We start from the raw sequence: 18,928 nt of genomic DNA on the forward strand, positions 1-18,928 counted from the left end.
TCAAATGCAACCAAGAGTAATTACAGTGGAAGACTTAGAGGAAAATCTGCAGTTATAATTTGGATTCGTTATGGTATTTCTCATGGTTAGGTCAAAATCTTACACAGACAACAAATGGAAACATTAAAGACAATTATTATATCACCTTTAATAATAGTAATAATTAAAAATCTCAATACCTAAGTAACTGTTCAAAAACAAAGATCAGATATTCCATTTCATTAGAATAATAAAATTTGTGGCAAATCCTATCAATCGCCTGAAGATGTGAGACTTCAACTGGATTCAGTTCTATAAATAAGTTAAGTTCTTCTTAACTTAAAAAAAATAAAACTCCACCCACTTAATAGTGCATTTCCCCAGGTATTGTGAAGAAAGCATTATTTGTTCTAAAGTATACATAGTTCTTTTTTTTTTTTCCACAGATAGAGATCACAAGTAGGCAGAGAGGCAGGCAGAGAGAGAGGGGGAAGCAGGCTCCCTGCTGAGCAGAGAGCCTGATGTGGGGCTCGATCCCAAGACCCTGGGATCATGACCTTAGTCAAAGGCAGAGGCTTTAACCCACTGAGCCACCCAGGTGCCCCTTAAGTATACGTAGTTCTAATGAAAATAGAAAACTATATAACTCACGAGCATTTTACCAAAGAACTTAAATAAAGTAGAAAGAGCATCTAACCAGGAAAATGACAATTTGAGATCTTCTCTAAATGCCAGAAGAGCTGGAAAGAGTCTGCCAGCCCTCTACCCTCCCCAGAGACCAAGAGACATGCACTTTTTAAAACCCAGATAGTCTCTATTAAAAATAGGAGAAGCTTCTGGGTGGTTCAGTGGGTTAAATCCTCTGCCTTTGGCTCAGGTCATGATCCCCGCATCGCATCGGGCTCTCTGCTCAGCAGGGAGCCTGCTTCCCCACCCCCTCCACCGCCTGTGCCTCCCCCCACCCCCGGCCCCGACTACCTCTCTGCCTACTTGTGATCTGTCAAATAAATAAATAAAATCTTTTAAAAAGATAGGAAAAGGCTAGTCAAATAACCTGTCAGAAAGATTTACATCTTTGGATAGCCTTCTGAACTTGGGATATTTATCTATCTCTCTCTCTACCTGAACCGCGTACTAGCCACTTGTTATTACCGTAACATCTCTTTCCCTTCCCTTCCCTTCTTCTCCCAGAGGTTGGTGCTACCTTTCCAGCAGATAAGAGGTCCCTTCGACAGTACACCCTGGGAGCTTCTCACTAGGTAGTACTTTAAGTGCTTCTGCTTCTTTGGCTGGGTGGTGAGCTTCAAGTTAATATGGTTGGAAAATTCCGTGAAATACCGAAATCCTCTTTCTCCACAGCCGATACAGTTTCCAGAAAACCCTGAAAGAAGGAAAATCAAAGTTACTGCTGGACTTGTAAGTTGATACAGTATTTTTACATATAAAAAGTATAGAAATATTCAGTCTTTTTGACCCAATCATTTCTTAATTTCAAGGGGGAAAAAATCCAAGTTTTTTTTTAAGCAAACTTATTTATAAAGACTGACAGTAATTTAATTTCTGCCCTAAAAGGATAATGATTAAGGAAACAGAATGGATAGTATCAAGAGATAGAATTTGTATGGTTGACATAAAAATATGAAAAAGTTTGGTCCTAGAGATGTCCCTTATTCCTTTTCCTAGAGATGTCCATTATTCCTTTTCCATAGGACCAAAAAAGTTTGGTCCTAAAGATGTCCTTTTCCATCCCTCTTAGAGAATCTGCTGGCCCTGGTTCTCTACCCTGTGTACCATGTGGACTTGCCTTCAATGCCACAGCTGATTAGACTGTGCTAATATCTGACCAAGTCTGGGACAGACTCTCCTGGAATTTTAAAATAAATACAGAAAGAATCAGTGAGATGGTACTATACCCTGATTTATAAGGTCTTATAAAATTAGAACCCAGCTTAGGGGTATGTCCAGCAGTGTGTCAGCTAAGGGATGGGAGAACACAAACTGAGAACCATGAAGAGGAAGCTGGTCTGCAGATAGGAAAGTGTGGACAGAGACGGGCGAACCAAGGCACTGTCAACTTTCCAGTTTCTATGAGACTGAGCTGTACTTTCTCATATGAATGCCCTGAGTCCCAGTTTCTCTTTCTTCACTTCCCTGTACTCAAATCAGCTTATTATTACTTTAGGTCTACTATCCAAACAATTCTCACTCAGATTACTCAAACAAAATAAAACATTCAATGACCTGCTTAGAGCAGGGGGCACAGAAAGAAGAAATGGAGAAGGCTAAGAGGATGAGAGGCCATCCTTCGCTAAATTGGAAATCAACCCCCTAACATGCAGAGGAAAGTTGCATAGAACCAAAGTTCTTCTGGTTCTGACTGATGAGGACACAACATACCTACTGCCATGTAGTGAACAAGGACAAGAAAGGTGTAAATGGGAAAGGGCATCCCAAACTCCAAACATACAGTATCTTTCTATATACATAACTAACGTAAAATAAATTTACTGGAGGGGCGCCTGGGTGGCTCAGTGGGTTAAAGAGTCTGCCTTCGGCTCAGGTCATGATCCCAGGGTCCTGGGATCGAGCCCCACATTGGGCTCTCTGCTCAGCAGGGAGCCTGCTTCCCTTCCTCTCTCTCTGCCTGTCTCTCTGCCTACTTGTGATCTCTGTCTGTCAAATAAATAAATGAGATCTTTAATAAATAAATAAATAGATAGATAGATAGATTTATTTACTGGAGCGCCTGGTGGCTCAGTTGGTTAAGCATCTGCCTTCAGCTCCAGTCATAAACCCAGAATCCTGGGATCGAGTCCCACATCAGGCTCCCCACTCAGCAGCTCTCTGTCTGTTCCTCCCCCTGATTGTGTTCTCTCTCTCTCTCAGATAAATAAATAATCTTTTAAAAATAAAATAAAATAAAATAAATTTAGGTGAAGTGATACACTCTTTTTAAATCCCCAAACAACTGGTCACATAATTAACAAAGATATAGAAGGAGAGAAGGGAAAGGCCACCAGGATTAAAGACAGAATATTTCACAATGTACTAATCTCAGAATGCTGACAATCAAGTCTGAACATTTAGAAATGGCAGTCCAATTTATTATTATTTATTCAGCAATATTTATTGAGCATCTTGTGTGAAACTGGACAGAGATTGTTCTAATTTCTGATCAGTTACATAAAATTAGTAACTCTATGTAATTAGTTTATTATGGTGACTTTATAGAGTTATAAACATTAATGTAGCTTCATAAATTATTTAAAATATATTCAGAGATGGTTTGCATTTGAGAGTATTTGGCTATCTAATATTTTAGAGCTGGAGATCAAAAAAAAAAATTATCAATGGCTGCCTAGTTCACCAAGTCCCCAAACCATCGAACTATCCATCTCTTCAGATATGCATGTATCTATCCAACAAATATTTGTACTCTATCTACCATGTGCTAGACACTCTCTCAGGTACCAGGTTTTCAGCATGGAACAAAGCAGATAAAATCAGTGCCTCCATATAATTTACATTGTCATATGATTATCAGGCCTTGATGGAAAATTGCCTGGTTTGCAAGGCACATATAGCACCCAAACACAGTAAAATGATCTAAGAACAATTTAGCAAAAATACTTAAAGACAGTGCCCCCTGAAAGATCCAAGCATATCTATTGGATAGATCAAAATAGTTCATAAATGATGTAGTGTGAGAATTAGAATTAACAAATTACCAAGGTGAGGTTTTCTCTTTTCTCTTTTCTTTTGCCTGTTCTCTGAGGTGAAAAGCAAGAGAGCGTGAGAGGAAGAAAAGCAAAGTAACTGGACAATCTTCAGTTACCGAAGTGGCACATTAATGATGAGAATTAATAATATTAAAGAGATAGAATGCTACAGCTCATTTTTAAAACTCTCTATGGTTTCAGTATTAACCTTGGTTCAAGAGAGATTTTATCTGCTCAAATTTCTTGTTGTCATTGTCAGAAAAAATTGTGCTTCTTACAGCCAAATTACATTTTTAGTCTTCCGATTGCATGGTAGATTTGGGACACATGAATGACCTGCCACTATATTTTGAAGATTTTATTTCTTTTATTTGAGAGAGAGAGGGAGAGTAAGAGGGCGAAGTAGACTCCTCGCTGAGCAGAGAGCCTGATGCAGAACTCGATCCCAAAACCGTGAGATCGTGACCTGAGCCAAAGGCAGATGCTTAACTGAGTGAGCCACCCAGGCGCCCCTGGATCAATATATATTTAATCGATTCCCCCACGGTCTTTTGAATCTGTATAATTTATATAAAAAGTCAGACAAATTGATATTGGAATCCACCGGGATGCAAGTATATTTGAAGCTTAACATTTTTTCCCACTATATCTTAATGCATACTGAAATAATTTATCATCAGTAGGAATGTTGGATGGATATTAACTTTTAGACAACAGACACTGAATATATAAAAATCTCAACAATATACTTATCTAAGAGACAGCTTCAACCCTTGTGTTGCACTATACTTTCAATTTGGAAAGTAGTTAGTAAAAAATTATGCCCATTCACAAGGCTAGAGAAAGTAAGCAAAGTTCCATTTCTATAAGGGTATGAGTAAATATGACAGAGTTGCAGAATAACTACCATATAAAGAACAAGTGTTCTGTTCTCAGCACTATGGTGGATGTGTGCCTTATAAACATCATTATTTAATCTTTATAACCCTGCAAGGTAGGCATCATTGGCCTCGTTCTACAGATGAAGAGTCTGAGACCTCAAGAGGATAACAAGCCTGCCCCAGTTCTGAAAGTACTAAGTGGTAAACCTGGCATTTTACCCTTGGTTCCAACTCCCAATACTCATGGTCTTTGATCTCATACACCTGATTATCTATAATTATGAAACCTATTATTCTGCTAATGTTTGTTGTATCCTTTCTTTTTTTTTTTTTTAAAGATTTTATTTATTTATTTGACAGACAGAGATCACAAGTAGGCAGAGAGGCAGGCAGAGAGAGAGAGAGGGAAGCAGGCTCCCTGCTGAGCAGAGAGCCCGATGCGGGACTCGATCCCAGGACCCTGAGATCATGACCTGAGCCGAAGGCAGCGGCTTAACCCACTGAGCCACCCAGGCGCCCTGTTGTATCCTTTCTATGACACATTCTAGGAGGATTCCTCTGGTCATGAAGAATCACTAAGCAAGAAGGCATCATGAGTGATTTTTCTATTTGTGGTCAGACCCACATGTTAAATATTCCATTTGATGACACTGTGATGCTTGTATATTTTTTAAGTTTATTTATTTTTAGTAATCTCTACACCCAACATGGGGCTCAAACACACAAGCCTGAGTTCAAGAGTTGCATGCTCTTCTAAATGAGCCAGCAAGGCTCCCTGAAGCTATGATGCTTTTAAAATGGTAAAAGGAAGTTTCCCAAAATTGTTATACCACAAACCAACTGGGTTACTAGTTCTGTGTCTTATCATTTTTGTGTCCCCACATCACAGCTTAGCATGATTTTTGTCACACAGTACATTTGGAACACATAGTGTTGGATAAATGTGTGAACAACTGAAGACTTGGGAACTTCTTTGCTAATGTATAAACAACCATTACACTTCCATGTTAAATCATCTGGTCAAAACCACTAAAAGAAAAGAAAATTAACATGTTTTTATGAAAGCCTTATGGAAAGCATCGCTTCTTTTCCTATGCACCAAGAGAAGTCTTTAAATTATAATGTAAGGAACCTTTATAAAGTATGGGCAAGGTTACTTTCTGACTCAAGATACTAATGTACATATTTCTAAAAGTCCGATAACACCGTATAACTAGGAAAAATGCATCAAACTAAACAAGCACAGCTTAGAACTGACACAATTCTTGGGGCACCTGGGTGGCTCAGTGGGTTAAAGCCTCTGCCTTCAGCTCAGGTCGTGATCTCAGGGTCCTGGGATCGAGCCCCATGTCGGGCTCTCTGCTCAGTGGGGAGCCCGCTTCCTCCTCTCTCTCTCTTTCTGCCTGCCTCTCTGCCTACTTGTGATCTGTCAGTGAATTAAGTAAATAAAAATCTTAAAAAAAAAAAAAAGAACTGACACAATTCTTGAATTCTTTGCCCTCTTCTCTCTTTTTCATTTTTATTGTTATTTGCACCAAAAGCACATGATTGCATCTATACTTAGAGAAATTCTGAGAAACAAAAGAAACTCCAGAGAAACACAGCAGCAAAGAAAACAACAAGCCTCATGTGACATCTTATCTTCTTAATCATTAATATTAATTTAAAAATAAATCCACTGTTCATTTCCCATGAAGCTAGATTATGCAAAAAGCACAGACTCAAAGTAATACCAGAGAATAAAACAATTCTGAGATAGAGTTACACATTTTATATCACCTATACTTAGTTACTTTGGTTGAACTCATGCTAAATATAAAATGAGAATCACATCAATCAAGTGTAGTTAGGAATAATGGGTGGTGTGGAGAAACTAGCAATAAGATACAAAGTGGATAATCCGCAGCTGAATAACTGAGAGTTGATTTGACATCAGGTCCAAATCATTGACTATATAAAGAATTAATCCTACTTTGCTTAACAAAGTACTAACTTTTTAAAAATATTTATATTTATTTATTTGAGAGAGAGCATGAAAGAGAGACAGCACAAACAGGGGGAGGGGCAGAGGCAAAGGGAGAAAGAGACTCACCACTGAGCAGGGAGCCCGACATGGGACTCTATCCCAGGACCTTGGGATCATGACCTGAACCAAAGGCAGACACTTAACAGACTGAATCACCCAGATGTCCCCAAAGTATTAATTTTTGATAACTCTAACGCCATCCTTTAAACCTGGTTTAGAAAAGTCTCTTCAAGGTGGGTGTTTTGAGAATGAATAAAAAATAAAAGGTAATTTTTGAGAAGTTACTAAAAGAAAAAGATGTTTCATACCTGAGTTAAACTATAGAATTCCCAACTAATTCTGTGACTTTTTAAAGAGAAAATTCTGTGATAATTTAAAAATAAATTTGTAGTTGGACTCCTTCACCTTAGAAGAATTTGGTAAGTGTGGAATACTCACCTAAAAGTGCATTTTTCCCATGATCATCTGGTAGAAATCGCTTGTCTACAGCACACACTAGGATGTGCTCAGGAAGATTGGGAGACTTGGCCCCCACCAGGAGGAATCCTGCTGGGATGTCGATTTGTTCCATACACAGAGATACCAAACGCAAATCCTTTCCCGCTTGACAAAAACCTAAAACCCAGTAAAAGAGGACACAGTGAAATGTTTGGAAAGTTTCTATCTTCTTATCACCCATTTGGACAGTGAATTTACCCATAGGAATCACTATTAAGGACTAAATGTAAAGTCCATATTCTCCAACCAGAAGCCAAATCACATGTGCCCCTCTGAGTGGAGCTGAAAAGACACAAAAGGTTGTATTTCTGACAGGGTTGGCCAACATTGATGACTTTGTATTTTCTGATCCACAAGTAAGCAAATGAAAAATATACAGAGGAAACTTTGAAAAATGTAATTTTTATGTGCACATAATACAGTATTTTTATACTTTCAGTGCAAGTTCACTTCTGTAAATGGTGACTTCTGTCATAGAAAAGGGAGGCTTTCCATTTCACCCAGGAAGAGACTGTACCTTTGAGTTTAGTGGCCCATAAATGAACGGCTAGAACTAGAACCCAGAACTGTGAGGACAATCTTCATGAGATACAACATGACAACACGTGACAAAACCTTACCTAACACTTTGTGTACCATAATGTATCATACTAATTCATTAGCTCATCATTTCTTAAAAATAATTTGCAACAGATGCTGCCCTAGGCTGGGGGATAGAGTTGAACAAACATACTTTCCTCTAAGAGTTTGCATTACAGTTAGTTGAAGGAGTATATAAGGAACCAATAGACACAAAACAATATTACAGAGGGCAGCTATTTTCTGCTGCAAAGCACCCATTTCATATCTTCTGGGAGATAATCAGACCTCCCTGAACTCTAAGTATATGATTCCTCTTAGAGAATTGTGATATTCTAGATTGACTAGAGCTGGCACCTGATCCAAGCTAGTCACTACAATATCCCATATAGTTGGCCATAGTTGATTAGTCAGGGGCACCTGACATAAACTAGGCCATTCAAAGCCTTTTCTCTAATAATTCTGAACATGGAGCCAGAGTGTGGCTTAGTGTGGTCTGTGGCTCAGTTCCTTGCCTTGTGAGAGAAGTCTGTCAGCATGGTCAGCAGATAGTAGGTTGAGGCGGAATGTTCTGGCAGTATGTGGGCCCCTGCAGCCCAGTGTATGTGCCTTTCCTGTGGTTTGACTGTGAAACATTTTGCTTAAGAATTCATTGAATATCTTCTTCATTCAACCTAAGGCTAATCTCAGTTGGGCTGGGTTTCACTTGCAACCAAAGAGGGTGAACAAAAGTATGATAAATACTATTTCAGAGAGTTGTGGAAGATAAAGGATGGACATCTAACTCTCCACACACAAACCTGAGGAGATCATCATCATTGCCCAAAACAAAGTAGGGAATAAACCATGCTAAATTCTTCCAGTATCAATTCATATTATGATGTTAACCCAAAACCAACAAACAATTGGATGTCATCAGTTAGTATATGAGAAATAGTAAGAAAACAACATCCAAACATATGGTTTGGCTCATCAATTCTCAAAAGCAGACATAATGGAATCGGAAGAAGTCAACACAAGAAGGGCTAAAATGATAAAACAATGAGGTTCAACCATTTCAATCTTACTTTTTAACACTAAAAACTTTCATATTTAACTTTAGTGTTTGTGAATTGAGGAAAAACAATAGCAGAATGTTACTGTGAATTCTTTAACAATTCTGAGTGAATCTATATTTTATTATTCACAATATCATCTATGTATTTGCAAAATATTCATTTGTACATGTAAGTCATATTACTTATTTAGTTTACAAACATTTTTTTGGAAACTATGGATATATAAAACCCCTAAAAAAAATTCTGCTGCCCTCATCCATTGCAGGGACAGGACTCACAGGTTTAAAAGTGGGGAAACGGTGATGATGATGATATTGATGGCAGAAAAATATACGGAGCATTTAACGTAAGTCAGGTATAGTGCTAACCACTGCATAGATTATCTCATTTAATCCTCTCAACAACTACTAACTCTTTTCCAAGATGGAGAAATTGAGGCTCAGAAAGATTAGGGAACTTGTCTTAGGTTACATAATGGGTTTGGTAATGTCAGGAATGTCAGACGTGGAAGTTTACTATATAAAAACAGACCAAAATTATACTACTCAACTTGGCAAAAGAAAAGCTAAGAACAATTATAATCCAGATCTAAAACCATGCGAGGTGAACATAGACATATAACCAAATTCTAAAATCTTAAATCTAGGAGGCATTTTATTTTTCTCTCAAAGATTTTATTTATTTGTTTGTCAGAGGGAGACAGAGAGAGAGAGAGAGAGAGAGAGAGAGAGGCAGAGGGAGAAGCAGGCTCTCCAATGAGCAAGGAGCCCAACACAGAATTCAGTCCCAGCACCGTGGAATCATGACCTGAGCTGAAGGCAGATGCCTGACTAAGCCACCCAGGCGTCCATCTAGGAGGCATTTTAAAGCCTTAAAAGAAGCACTAATTTCTTTAACCAAAGGAATTATTAATTTGTGTAGACAGTAAACCTAGAAACACATTTCCCATAAGAAATAGCGCCTTCGGGGTGCCTGGGTGGCTCAGTGGGTTAAAGCCTCTGCCTTTGGCTCAGGTCACAATCCCAGAATCCTGGGATCAGGCCCCGCATCGGGCTGCCTGCTCAGTAGGGAGCTGCTTCCCCCTCCCTCTCTCTGCCTGCCTCTCTGCCTACTGTGACCTCTGTCTATCAAATAAATAAATAAATAAATAAATAAATAAATAAATAAATCTTTATTTTAAAAAAAAAAAAAGAAAGAAAAAGAAATAGCGCCTTCATCATGACTTGCTCCAAAAGGCAGATCATGTATCTTCCCAAAATGTATAGATAAACTCAGCGATGAGAGGTTCATGATCACCCAAAGGATGGAAAACAGGGTGCTTGGGGAACTGTCTTTGTCACTAAGCAGTAACAATATGACCTTTCTACAACTTTGACTCACACCACATTAGAAAGAATGGACTAGATGAAATGATGAATCTGTACCAACTTATATAAATTTGCAAATTAAATTATGAACTTTTTAGAACATCAGAGCTATAGAGAATCTCAAGACCAGCATCTCCCAACAGGTAGTTATCAAACTCCCAGGAATTTATAAAGGTAATCCACAATACTTGGAATTATAAGTCAAACTCAATAGATACCATTATCAATTTCTAAAAGCTAATAAATAATCATTCTAATATCCTACTTTTAAAACAATGTTCTGAGGGCCTTCCCTGCTACACATGTAGGGATAGCTGACACCTGCCAAATGAACTCAGGACTCACTTGTTTGAACTCCATATCGGTGTGTGACTTTGATTTTCATACAATTGTTTTTATCACCAGTCATATGTATTAATATGGTGCTTAATTTATACTCATAATACACTGTTGGTTAATGATGGGAAACTCAGGGAGCACTGATTGTGTAAATGAGAACAGTCATTTTACAAATGTGTCTAAAGATGCTCTTGCTAGAAATGAAAATTAGATTCAATCCCAACGCCACTCATTAAATTATAAAATTAGGGCGCCTGGGTGGCTCAGTGGGTTAAGCCGCTGCCTTCGGCTCAGGTCGTGATCTCGGGGTCCCGGGATCGAGTCCCGCATCGGGCTCTCTGCTCAGCAGGGAGCCTGCTTCCTCCTCTCTCTCTGCCTGCCTCTCTGCCTACTTGTGATCTCTCTCTGTCAAATAAATAAATAAAATCTTTAAAGAAAAAAATAAAATAAATAAAATAAAATAAAATTATATGAAATTCACCAATATGTTTCTAGGACACCAAAAAAAAATGTCAAGGTAAAATTTAGTGATCATAATCCAATTTGGCTCTTCATGTAAGAGGGAAAAGCCAACCTCATTCTGCAGCCTTTTCAGTAGCAGAAATTCTGCAAGCAGCAGCCAGAAACCTTTTCATCATATAGAGTAAAAATTATAAAAATATACTAATATACCCTTTTAATCCTAAAATATAAAAATTCTAAAATATGGGTATTAAAAGTAGATTTTTGACTTTTTTTTCTTTTTTGATGCTGGAAAACACTTAAATACATTTAGCCCCCCCAAAAAACTTATATTTCATTTTTGAATTTGTCAATGAAATATATTTTTTCTTACAAAACCAATTTTGAATAAATTAAGGAACAATTACTGAATAATTAAATGTAGACAATTTTTTCTCATATGCATGAATAAGATCATAGAGTATATTAACATATTGGTCTAAAATAAATACTTTATACTTAAAATCAGTTCTTTATCATGTCCCATGTAGTGACAGAATTGGGTTTTAAATTCCTAAGGAGTTCAAAAAACTGCATATTACCATAAAAAGAAATTTGTGAGTCAAGACTGGGTAACACTAATCTATTTAGTATGTAAATAAGGACATGAGGGCCCATAAAGGTTAAGAAGATGGTCCAAGTTCAAATATTCTGCAACTGGAAAAGATGGAACTAAAACCCATCCTGACTCGAAATCGATGCCTCTTCATCATTGACGTTAACATCTCTCTGACTCCGAATGTTTCACCTTCCCTTGGTCTGAAGTAGGACCTTCCTATTGTTTCTTCACTGCCTTTTTTCTCCTCCACCACAGCCCTCCCGCTGAGTCCTACTACCCAGTTTTGCAGGTTGAATCCAAGCGGCACTTTCCACACCAGCCCCTGCCTGAGAGCCATGATCTATTGGCACCCACCTACCTCATACTTGCTGATGAATCCTTAAAACTCACAGTTTTTCTGATGAGATTTCTAAAAGCAATACATTGCAGCAAAGGGAGATCAAGGGGGAAAATACAATTTTGGTTCTGGGCTTAACAGATACAGTCAAGAGGACAGAGTGTGGAGAACACCTGAAGAAAGCAGGATTTTCTACAGAAGAAAGATGACTTCAGAGTGATTTCTGTGGCAAAAAGAGAAACACACAGTCAGCTCAAATTACGAAGTACAAATAGTTTTCAGTGATTCAGCCTTTCAGGGTTTTCCCACTTAATGACATGAGGACATCTAGAGGTTGGAAGTAAAAATGACTAAACAATGACTGGATTCTAGAAGAGTCTTTTCTACTAACTTCTTCCTTAAAAAAAATTTACGTGGTGCTTATGACAATGAAAAGAGAAAATACCCTATTTTATGCTTTTAAAAAAAGGCACAATGATGAGAGTATGTAAAAGGGGCACAAAAAGCAACTGAAGGTGCTTCCAAAGTCCAAAACTGGAACAATTTGAGAAACAAAGTAAAGTAGCATTGGATTATAACTCAACATAAAATAAATATCCATGAGTGCATAATGATATAAATGACTGAATAAACTGATAAGTGGGCTGGGAGAAAGAGACTAATTCCCATGCAGAATTTTGAATAACTTATGCCGATACTCTATCCTCAAGAAGGTGGAACAAATTCCCCATTCCTTAACTGTGAGCTGAGCATCGTGACTTTCTCCCACAGTATGGAAAGTGGGGGAAAGAATGGAGATAATACTACCCCCACCAGGGGATCTAGGCCAACATCAATAGCCATAAATCATGTTGACAAAATGTACCCTTGACATAATGTGATGAAAATGGCACTTTCCCTTTGCGATCTTCTTTCCCCAAACCCATAACCCCAGCCTAATCAGGAGAAAAACCTCAGACAAACTCTAGGAGAGGGTCACCTACAATATACCTTACCAATAATTCCTAAAACTGTCAGGGTCATCAGAAACAAGGAAAGCCTGAGAAACTGTCACAGCCCAGAGGAGCCTAAGGAGACATGTTGATTAACTAAGTTAGTATCCTTGTGAGATTCTGGAACAGAAAGATATTGGTAAAAACTAAAGAACCCAAATAAACTATGAACTTTAGTTATTATTAAAATTAATAATAGGGGCGCCTGGGTGGCTCAGTCCTTTAGGCATCTGCCTTGAGCTCAGGTCATGACCTCAGGGTCCTGGGTTTGAATCCCACCTCAGGCTCCCTTGCTCCGTGGGGAGTCTGCTTATTCCTCATCCTCTGCCTCTCCATGCCACCCCACCCCACCCCACCCCTACTGGAGTTTTCTCTCTCACTCAACTAAATAAATAAAATCTTTTCTAAAAATTAGTAATAATGAAAGATGTCAACAATGGGAGAAACTGCAGGGATATACACTATCCTATTTTCTCAACTTTTCTTTAAATCTAAAACTGTTCTTTAAAAATGAAGTCTATTTTTACAACGTCCCATTTTTATCTTTTTGCCTTCATGTTACTCACCAACACAAGCCACTCGGCCAATTCAATTAAGAGGAAAGAGAATAGGAGAGAAAGAGAAGGCAAGGCTGAATCCAGTAACAGGTCAGCAAGAAATCAATCCAAGGCCAGAAACAGTTGCAAAATCAAGAAAAAGTTTCTAAGTCTAGTTTGTAATTATTCTGAGAATAACCTCACCCGGCAAGGGTCTGAGCTTTTCTGTGATGTTTTTTAACTGTTTCTTCTAACCCTCATTCTTGGGATTCAAATCAACTAATCATATACAAAATACATTAACTGGATCCCCAATTAAGAAAAAGCATTATGCAAAGAGCAATAAGCAGTTTTGTTTTGTTTCTTTTTAAGATTGAAAATAAGCTGTGTGTGTCTGTAAAGAAGAGCAGGTAGCTTAAGAATCTAGGAAATGTGATTATATTTTAAGGTCTGTAGGTTCCAAATATTTTGTGTAGTAGGTAGTTCCAGTCTCTAGAAATATGTCAGAATACTAATGTAATAAGGATCAATGATTCAATCTCAAGTAAAGCTGCAAACAAAATGAAAAGACACCTTACTACTCCCTTGTAGGGTAATTTTGAATCACACCTGGACTAATCCTGAAAGAAAAGCCAGAATCTTTCTTTTAGAGGCTTCTGGAAGACCTGGGGAAGAGTGCCCTAAGGAAGGATCTAAGCCTGTTTACTATATGCAGGGAAAGAGAGATAAGTTACCGATGTGCACACCAATAACATTTGACAAACTTGCTCCTAAGTAGCTTCATTTTTTAAAAGCAATACTGAAATGCTGCCTTAACCCCAAGGCCTTTGCAGCAAATTATTTTAATTAAGAAAAGGAATAATGGTAGAGGGTCCTTCTTTGTAAACTTCATCAGCATTTTCTTAAGAAAATAGCCAAGGTTTTCACTTCACAGAACCAGATTTGCATTCTCCAATTATCTCCAACTTGAAGGTTACAGAGTAATCTAAGCAGGGGGGAGGGGAACGTTTACTGAAACAGCTGTCAACACAAACTAAAGTAATCGAAGCCGAATTTGGAGGCTTCAAATTTGGTTGCCCTTCACCTCTTTAGACAATCAACTGCCTCCCAGCAGGGTGGGAACCTACACTATTCCAATAATTTACATAAGAAATTAGCAACCGAAATTTACATCAGAATGGTAACCCCTAGAAGCCCATCAGGTATTAAGTATCTGCTTATCTAAATTGCCTCTAAAAATAGCTTTCCCTTCCTTTAAGTCTTAGGTAAATAGAGGATTTCCCAGGAAGGGAAGATGGTATGCTAAGAATATTGTGCTAATTCACTGTCATTTCTATAAGAAAAAAATCAGGACTCTTCTGTCTTAGAGGGAGAGGGCTCTTGGAACTACCCTAGACGGAGCCAAATTAAAAGAGCTATGGACAAATTTAAACTATCAAATTATAAACCACGCCTTTTGTTTTTAATGGCCACCTTCCGGTGAATTGAAAGGGGAAAAATACGGACATGTAATTAATTATAAGAAACCAAAGCAGCTGATATATAGGAATCTATGTGTAGGAGTAGTGTTTTCGAGTTGTCTTGGAATGTGAATTTATGCTTGGGGAGATCCCCCACCCCCCAGGAAAATTGCACCTCCAGGTCTTATCCTTCATCTCTAAAATTAACTATCACCCTTCCCTTACACTTTACACAATCACTACACGGTAAGAATAGTGTTCTCACATTTCAAAGTTCAAGAAATTGTTGCTGTTAGGTGGTGTTTATATCCTGGTGTGCACTAAACAGCTTTCCACACCTGATTGTTAGTAATACCCAATGTCACCACTCCAAAAGGTAAACTAAAAACACATTCAGAGGGGCACCTGGGTGGCTCAGGCCATGATTTCAGGGTTCTGGGCTCAAGCCCTGCATCGGACTATCTGCTCAGTGGGGAGCCTGCTTCCCCCTCTTTCTCTGCCTGCCTCTCTGCCTACTTGCCATTTCTCTCTCTCTATGTGTGTCAAATAAATAAATAAATAAAATCTTTAAAAAATAAAAATAAAAACATATTCAGAGCACACGGAAAACAAGAGAGTCCCTCTCCCATTTCTGGTATAAAATTTGATATTTCAAAACTCTCTCCTAGAGCTTTTTACTCTGATTCTATTTAATTCTTCCATTTAACAAGATTCTCAGTGACAATCCAACAATATTTTTAAGCACAATTTCTTTTTTTTTTTTTTTAAAAGATTTTATTTATTTACTTGACAGGGAGAGATCACAAGCAGGCAGAGAAGCGGGCAGAGAGAGAGGAAGGGAAGCAGACTCCCTGCTGAGCAGACAGCCCGATGCGGGACCCGATCCCAGAACCCTGAGATCATGATCTGAGCCGAAGGCAGTGGCTTAATCCACTGAGCCACCCAGGCACCCTTTAAGCACAATTTCAATGTCTTGTTGTTAACTGTAAAGTATGACGTGACTGATTAAATAAAAGTCACAAAAATGTATATAAAACAACTAAGTGGAATCCCAATCTGGTCACCTTCTACACAAATATAGGCGAAAAGGCCTCTATTACCAATAATAAGTAAATTGATATATATTACATTAAGTCTGGACCAAAGAAACCAAACACATGTGGAACAAAATTTATAAAAAAATGATGTGCTAGAGGGAGGCCCAGCATACTTGTAGTGAATCAGGTGTAGATAGGCTACTAAAACTAAGGGTTTTGAACTTTTTACAGTTTACCAGATTCTTTTGAGAAGGAAATGAAAGAACGGAGAGGAGAGGAGAAGAAAGGAGAAGGGAGGGAGAGAGATGAAAGAAAAAAAAAGAGATAAACTTTCAGTGTACACTCGTTTATCTGGATTGCACATTTGAGTTTATAGTTTATCCCAGTTTATTTGCAATCAGTCTTTGTAGAGAGAATGTCTCAGAATCTTACCCCTCTTTTCCCACCTCCTCACTCCTAAGATTTGCATGCATTGTAATCACCCCAGGTGATTTTATATGCAAGCCCGTCTGGCTATAAAACCAGAACCCTGGCTAATATAGAGAGAGTAGAATCCACATACTAATTAGGCTGGGATAGCCAGAAACAGCATACACTGAACAAAGGGAAGAGAGTACATTTTAAGTTGTGACATCATCAAAACAATGAAATACCGAGAATATTTTATATTTGGATTTCCTTTTTAAAGTGTGGTTGAAGCCTTAGTGGAAGAGGAAGTTAACAAAATAAATAAAATGGAGTTATCAAAATATGTACATTTTTATCCTCTACAAATAACACTATACTGTATGACTGTTCAAAAATAAATGGAAAACGTAAATATAAAACATCTAATAAATCCATTATTGTTTTTGAGGGTGGAAGATAAAAAAGTAGGAAGACAGACACTTTAAAAGTTCCTAAGATAGTAGTATTCTTGCAGGAAAAATCCTGATCTGGTCCTAGGCCTGTTTTGCCACATATCATCTCAGAGAAGTCATTCAACTGCTGTGAATCTCACTTTATTCATCTAGAAGATAGAATGATAATACCTGTCTTTCTTATAGACACCTGCGGTGAAACACAGGAGATAATGTCAGAGAGAGCATAATCATTCCTCATTCCTTTCTGTAATTACTGGTTTCCAGTCTTGAGCACCACATGCAATGATTGGAAACTAGCCAGATAATAAAGAGGGATCAGAAAAAAAAACAAAAATTAAACCCACCATCTGTAGTGCAAGACCCTTCTGGAGCAGGTTTTTGTGAATAGGGAATTGGTGGGCTATTTGAATCAGACATTTCTTCATCATCTTCATCATCTTCCATTTCATTAACTGTTAGATTGTTAGAAAAATCCAGGCTTCCATTTTGAGTGTAGCGGTGTACCAAATCTTTATCCAGATCCTCCACTTTGGGTTTCACATCTGGGTAAGCAAATAAATCACAGCTAAGTTAATAAAAAGATGCTTATGGAAAAATTACCAAAAGAAAAATTCATAGTTCTGAAAGGTATCAGAGGACAAGAAGACAAGCAATGTCTAATATTTAATCAATGTTGTTCAGGGGTCCCCAGATTTGGAATTTCCATTTCTTTTAAAAGGAGTCTAGAAATGTGCAGAATTGAGAAACGTACCTGCAGATGAGAAAGGATGCTGGTCAGGGTCCAAGTACAGCTGGGAAAAAATTGGCCGTGGTACCACACTACTACATCTGAGAGACGCTTCTATGGAGTTGTGGAGAGCTTCCTCAAATTGAGCAGATTTCAGTTGCCCAGCATATGAATTCCCCATGGTCTACACCACCCCCACAAAGAGAAAGAGGAAGAAAGGAAAAAATTGATATAATTAGAGGACACTATATCTGCAAAGTACACGAAAGGCAGACATAAACTATACTATGTATCTTGTGAAGATTCAAACATAAACTTTATACTTCTTAAGAAAATTTGTATTGAGGATCAATTACACCACTTTTGCTTTTGGTCTTTATAATCCAAACCCATTTCAAAAAGACCCTTTGGAGGAACTGTTTTGAGAATCAAATAATAATAAATGCTTTAAGTTTCTCCAACCAGTAAATCAAGATTGACCTGTCAATTGTGAAGCCATACATGATGACAATGGGGCTCACACTTCCTCCTTAAAACTAGTGGACTTCCATTACCCTATACCAACTATCAGTGCTTTTAGAGTAAATCTCTAATTACTTCTCTCTCTACTAAAATCTTCTTATCCTGGTACATACAGTAGGGGGAGACACTTCTCTGGGGGGAAAAAATTAAAGCTTTATGATAATATACTTAATTGACAAATTCCTGAAAGAAAGATTTAAACATTTTAAACCCAGAGAACTCATTCATGTATATTAGTGTTTATTTTTAAAAAGTGTTATTTCATTTGGGACCCTTTAGGAAAGTATAATATAGGAAGTTTTAAAGTCATGGTCCTTACTTCTCATAAGGAATATTTATACCGTTCTTGCTATTTACAAAAATCTCCATGTATATCAATAATAACTACAATTCATGAAGTGCTAACTATTGGCTACACCAGCAATTCTCAAAGTAGTGGTCTGAGGTCACCAAGACCCTTTCTGGGGTCCATGAAGTCAAAACTCTTTTCAAGTTTTTTACTGGGATAGTATTTGCCTTTTTTACTCTCAGCCTCTCATACGTAGACAGCAGAATTTTCCAGAGGCTGCATGATGTGTGATACCCAAGAGGTTGAATGTGGAAGCAGAGAGACCAAGCTTCTTGCTAAATTTTTTGGAAAATACAGTTCTTTTTCACAAAAAATGTGTTTTTTATGTTGTCATGTAATGGGTTTATTATTTTAATTTTTGAAGTTAATATATGTTTTAAATATTTCTTAGTCTTGGGGCATGTGGGTGGCTCAGCTAGTTAAGTGTCTGCCTTCAGCTCAGGTCATGATCTCTAGGTCTCCAGGTCCTGGGATTGAGCCCTGTCTCTGGCTCCCTCCTCAGCAGGGAGTCTGCCTCTTACTCTTTCTCTTTCCCTCTGCCCCTCTCCACCACTTGTTCTCTCTCTCCTTTTCTCTCAGATAAATAAATAAAATCTTTA

The 18,928-nt window shown here is 37.9% G+C and overlaps 1 protein-coding gene across 9 annotated transcripts in view; it reads right to left on the reverse strand.

Moving 5' to 3' along the window:
• Positions 1–18,928, reverse strand: part of GREB1L (GREB1 like retinoic acid receptor coactivator) — a 272,164-nt gene that overhangs the window by 116,066 nt on the left and 137,170 nt on the right. For all 9 annotated transcript variants that reach the window (XM_059138916.1, XM_059138915.1, XM_059138914.1 and 6 more), the window contains 4 exons: positions 17,483–17,642; positions 17,076–17,273; positions 7,044–7,220; positions 1,184–1,360 (listed from right to left, as the gene is read on the reverse strand). In XM_059138916.1, the coding sequence (XP_058994899.1) occupies positions 1,184–1,360; positions 7,044–7,220; positions 17,076–17,273; positions 17,483–17,639 (709 nt within the window). In that variant the 5' untranslated portion in view covers positions 17,640–17,642. The remainder of the gene's footprint in view (positions 1–1,183; positions 1,361–7,043; positions 7,221–17,075; positions 17,274–17,482; positions 17,643–18,928) is intronic.

Source organism: Mustela lutreola, chromosome 11 (genome assembly GCF_030435805.1).
Source record: "Mustela lutreola isolate mMusLut2 chromosome 11, mMusLut2.pri, whole genome shotgun sequence".
Classification (NCBI taxonomy): domain Eukaryota; kingdom Metazoa; phylum Chordata; class Mammalia; order Carnivora; family Mustelidae; genus Mustela; species Mustela lutreola.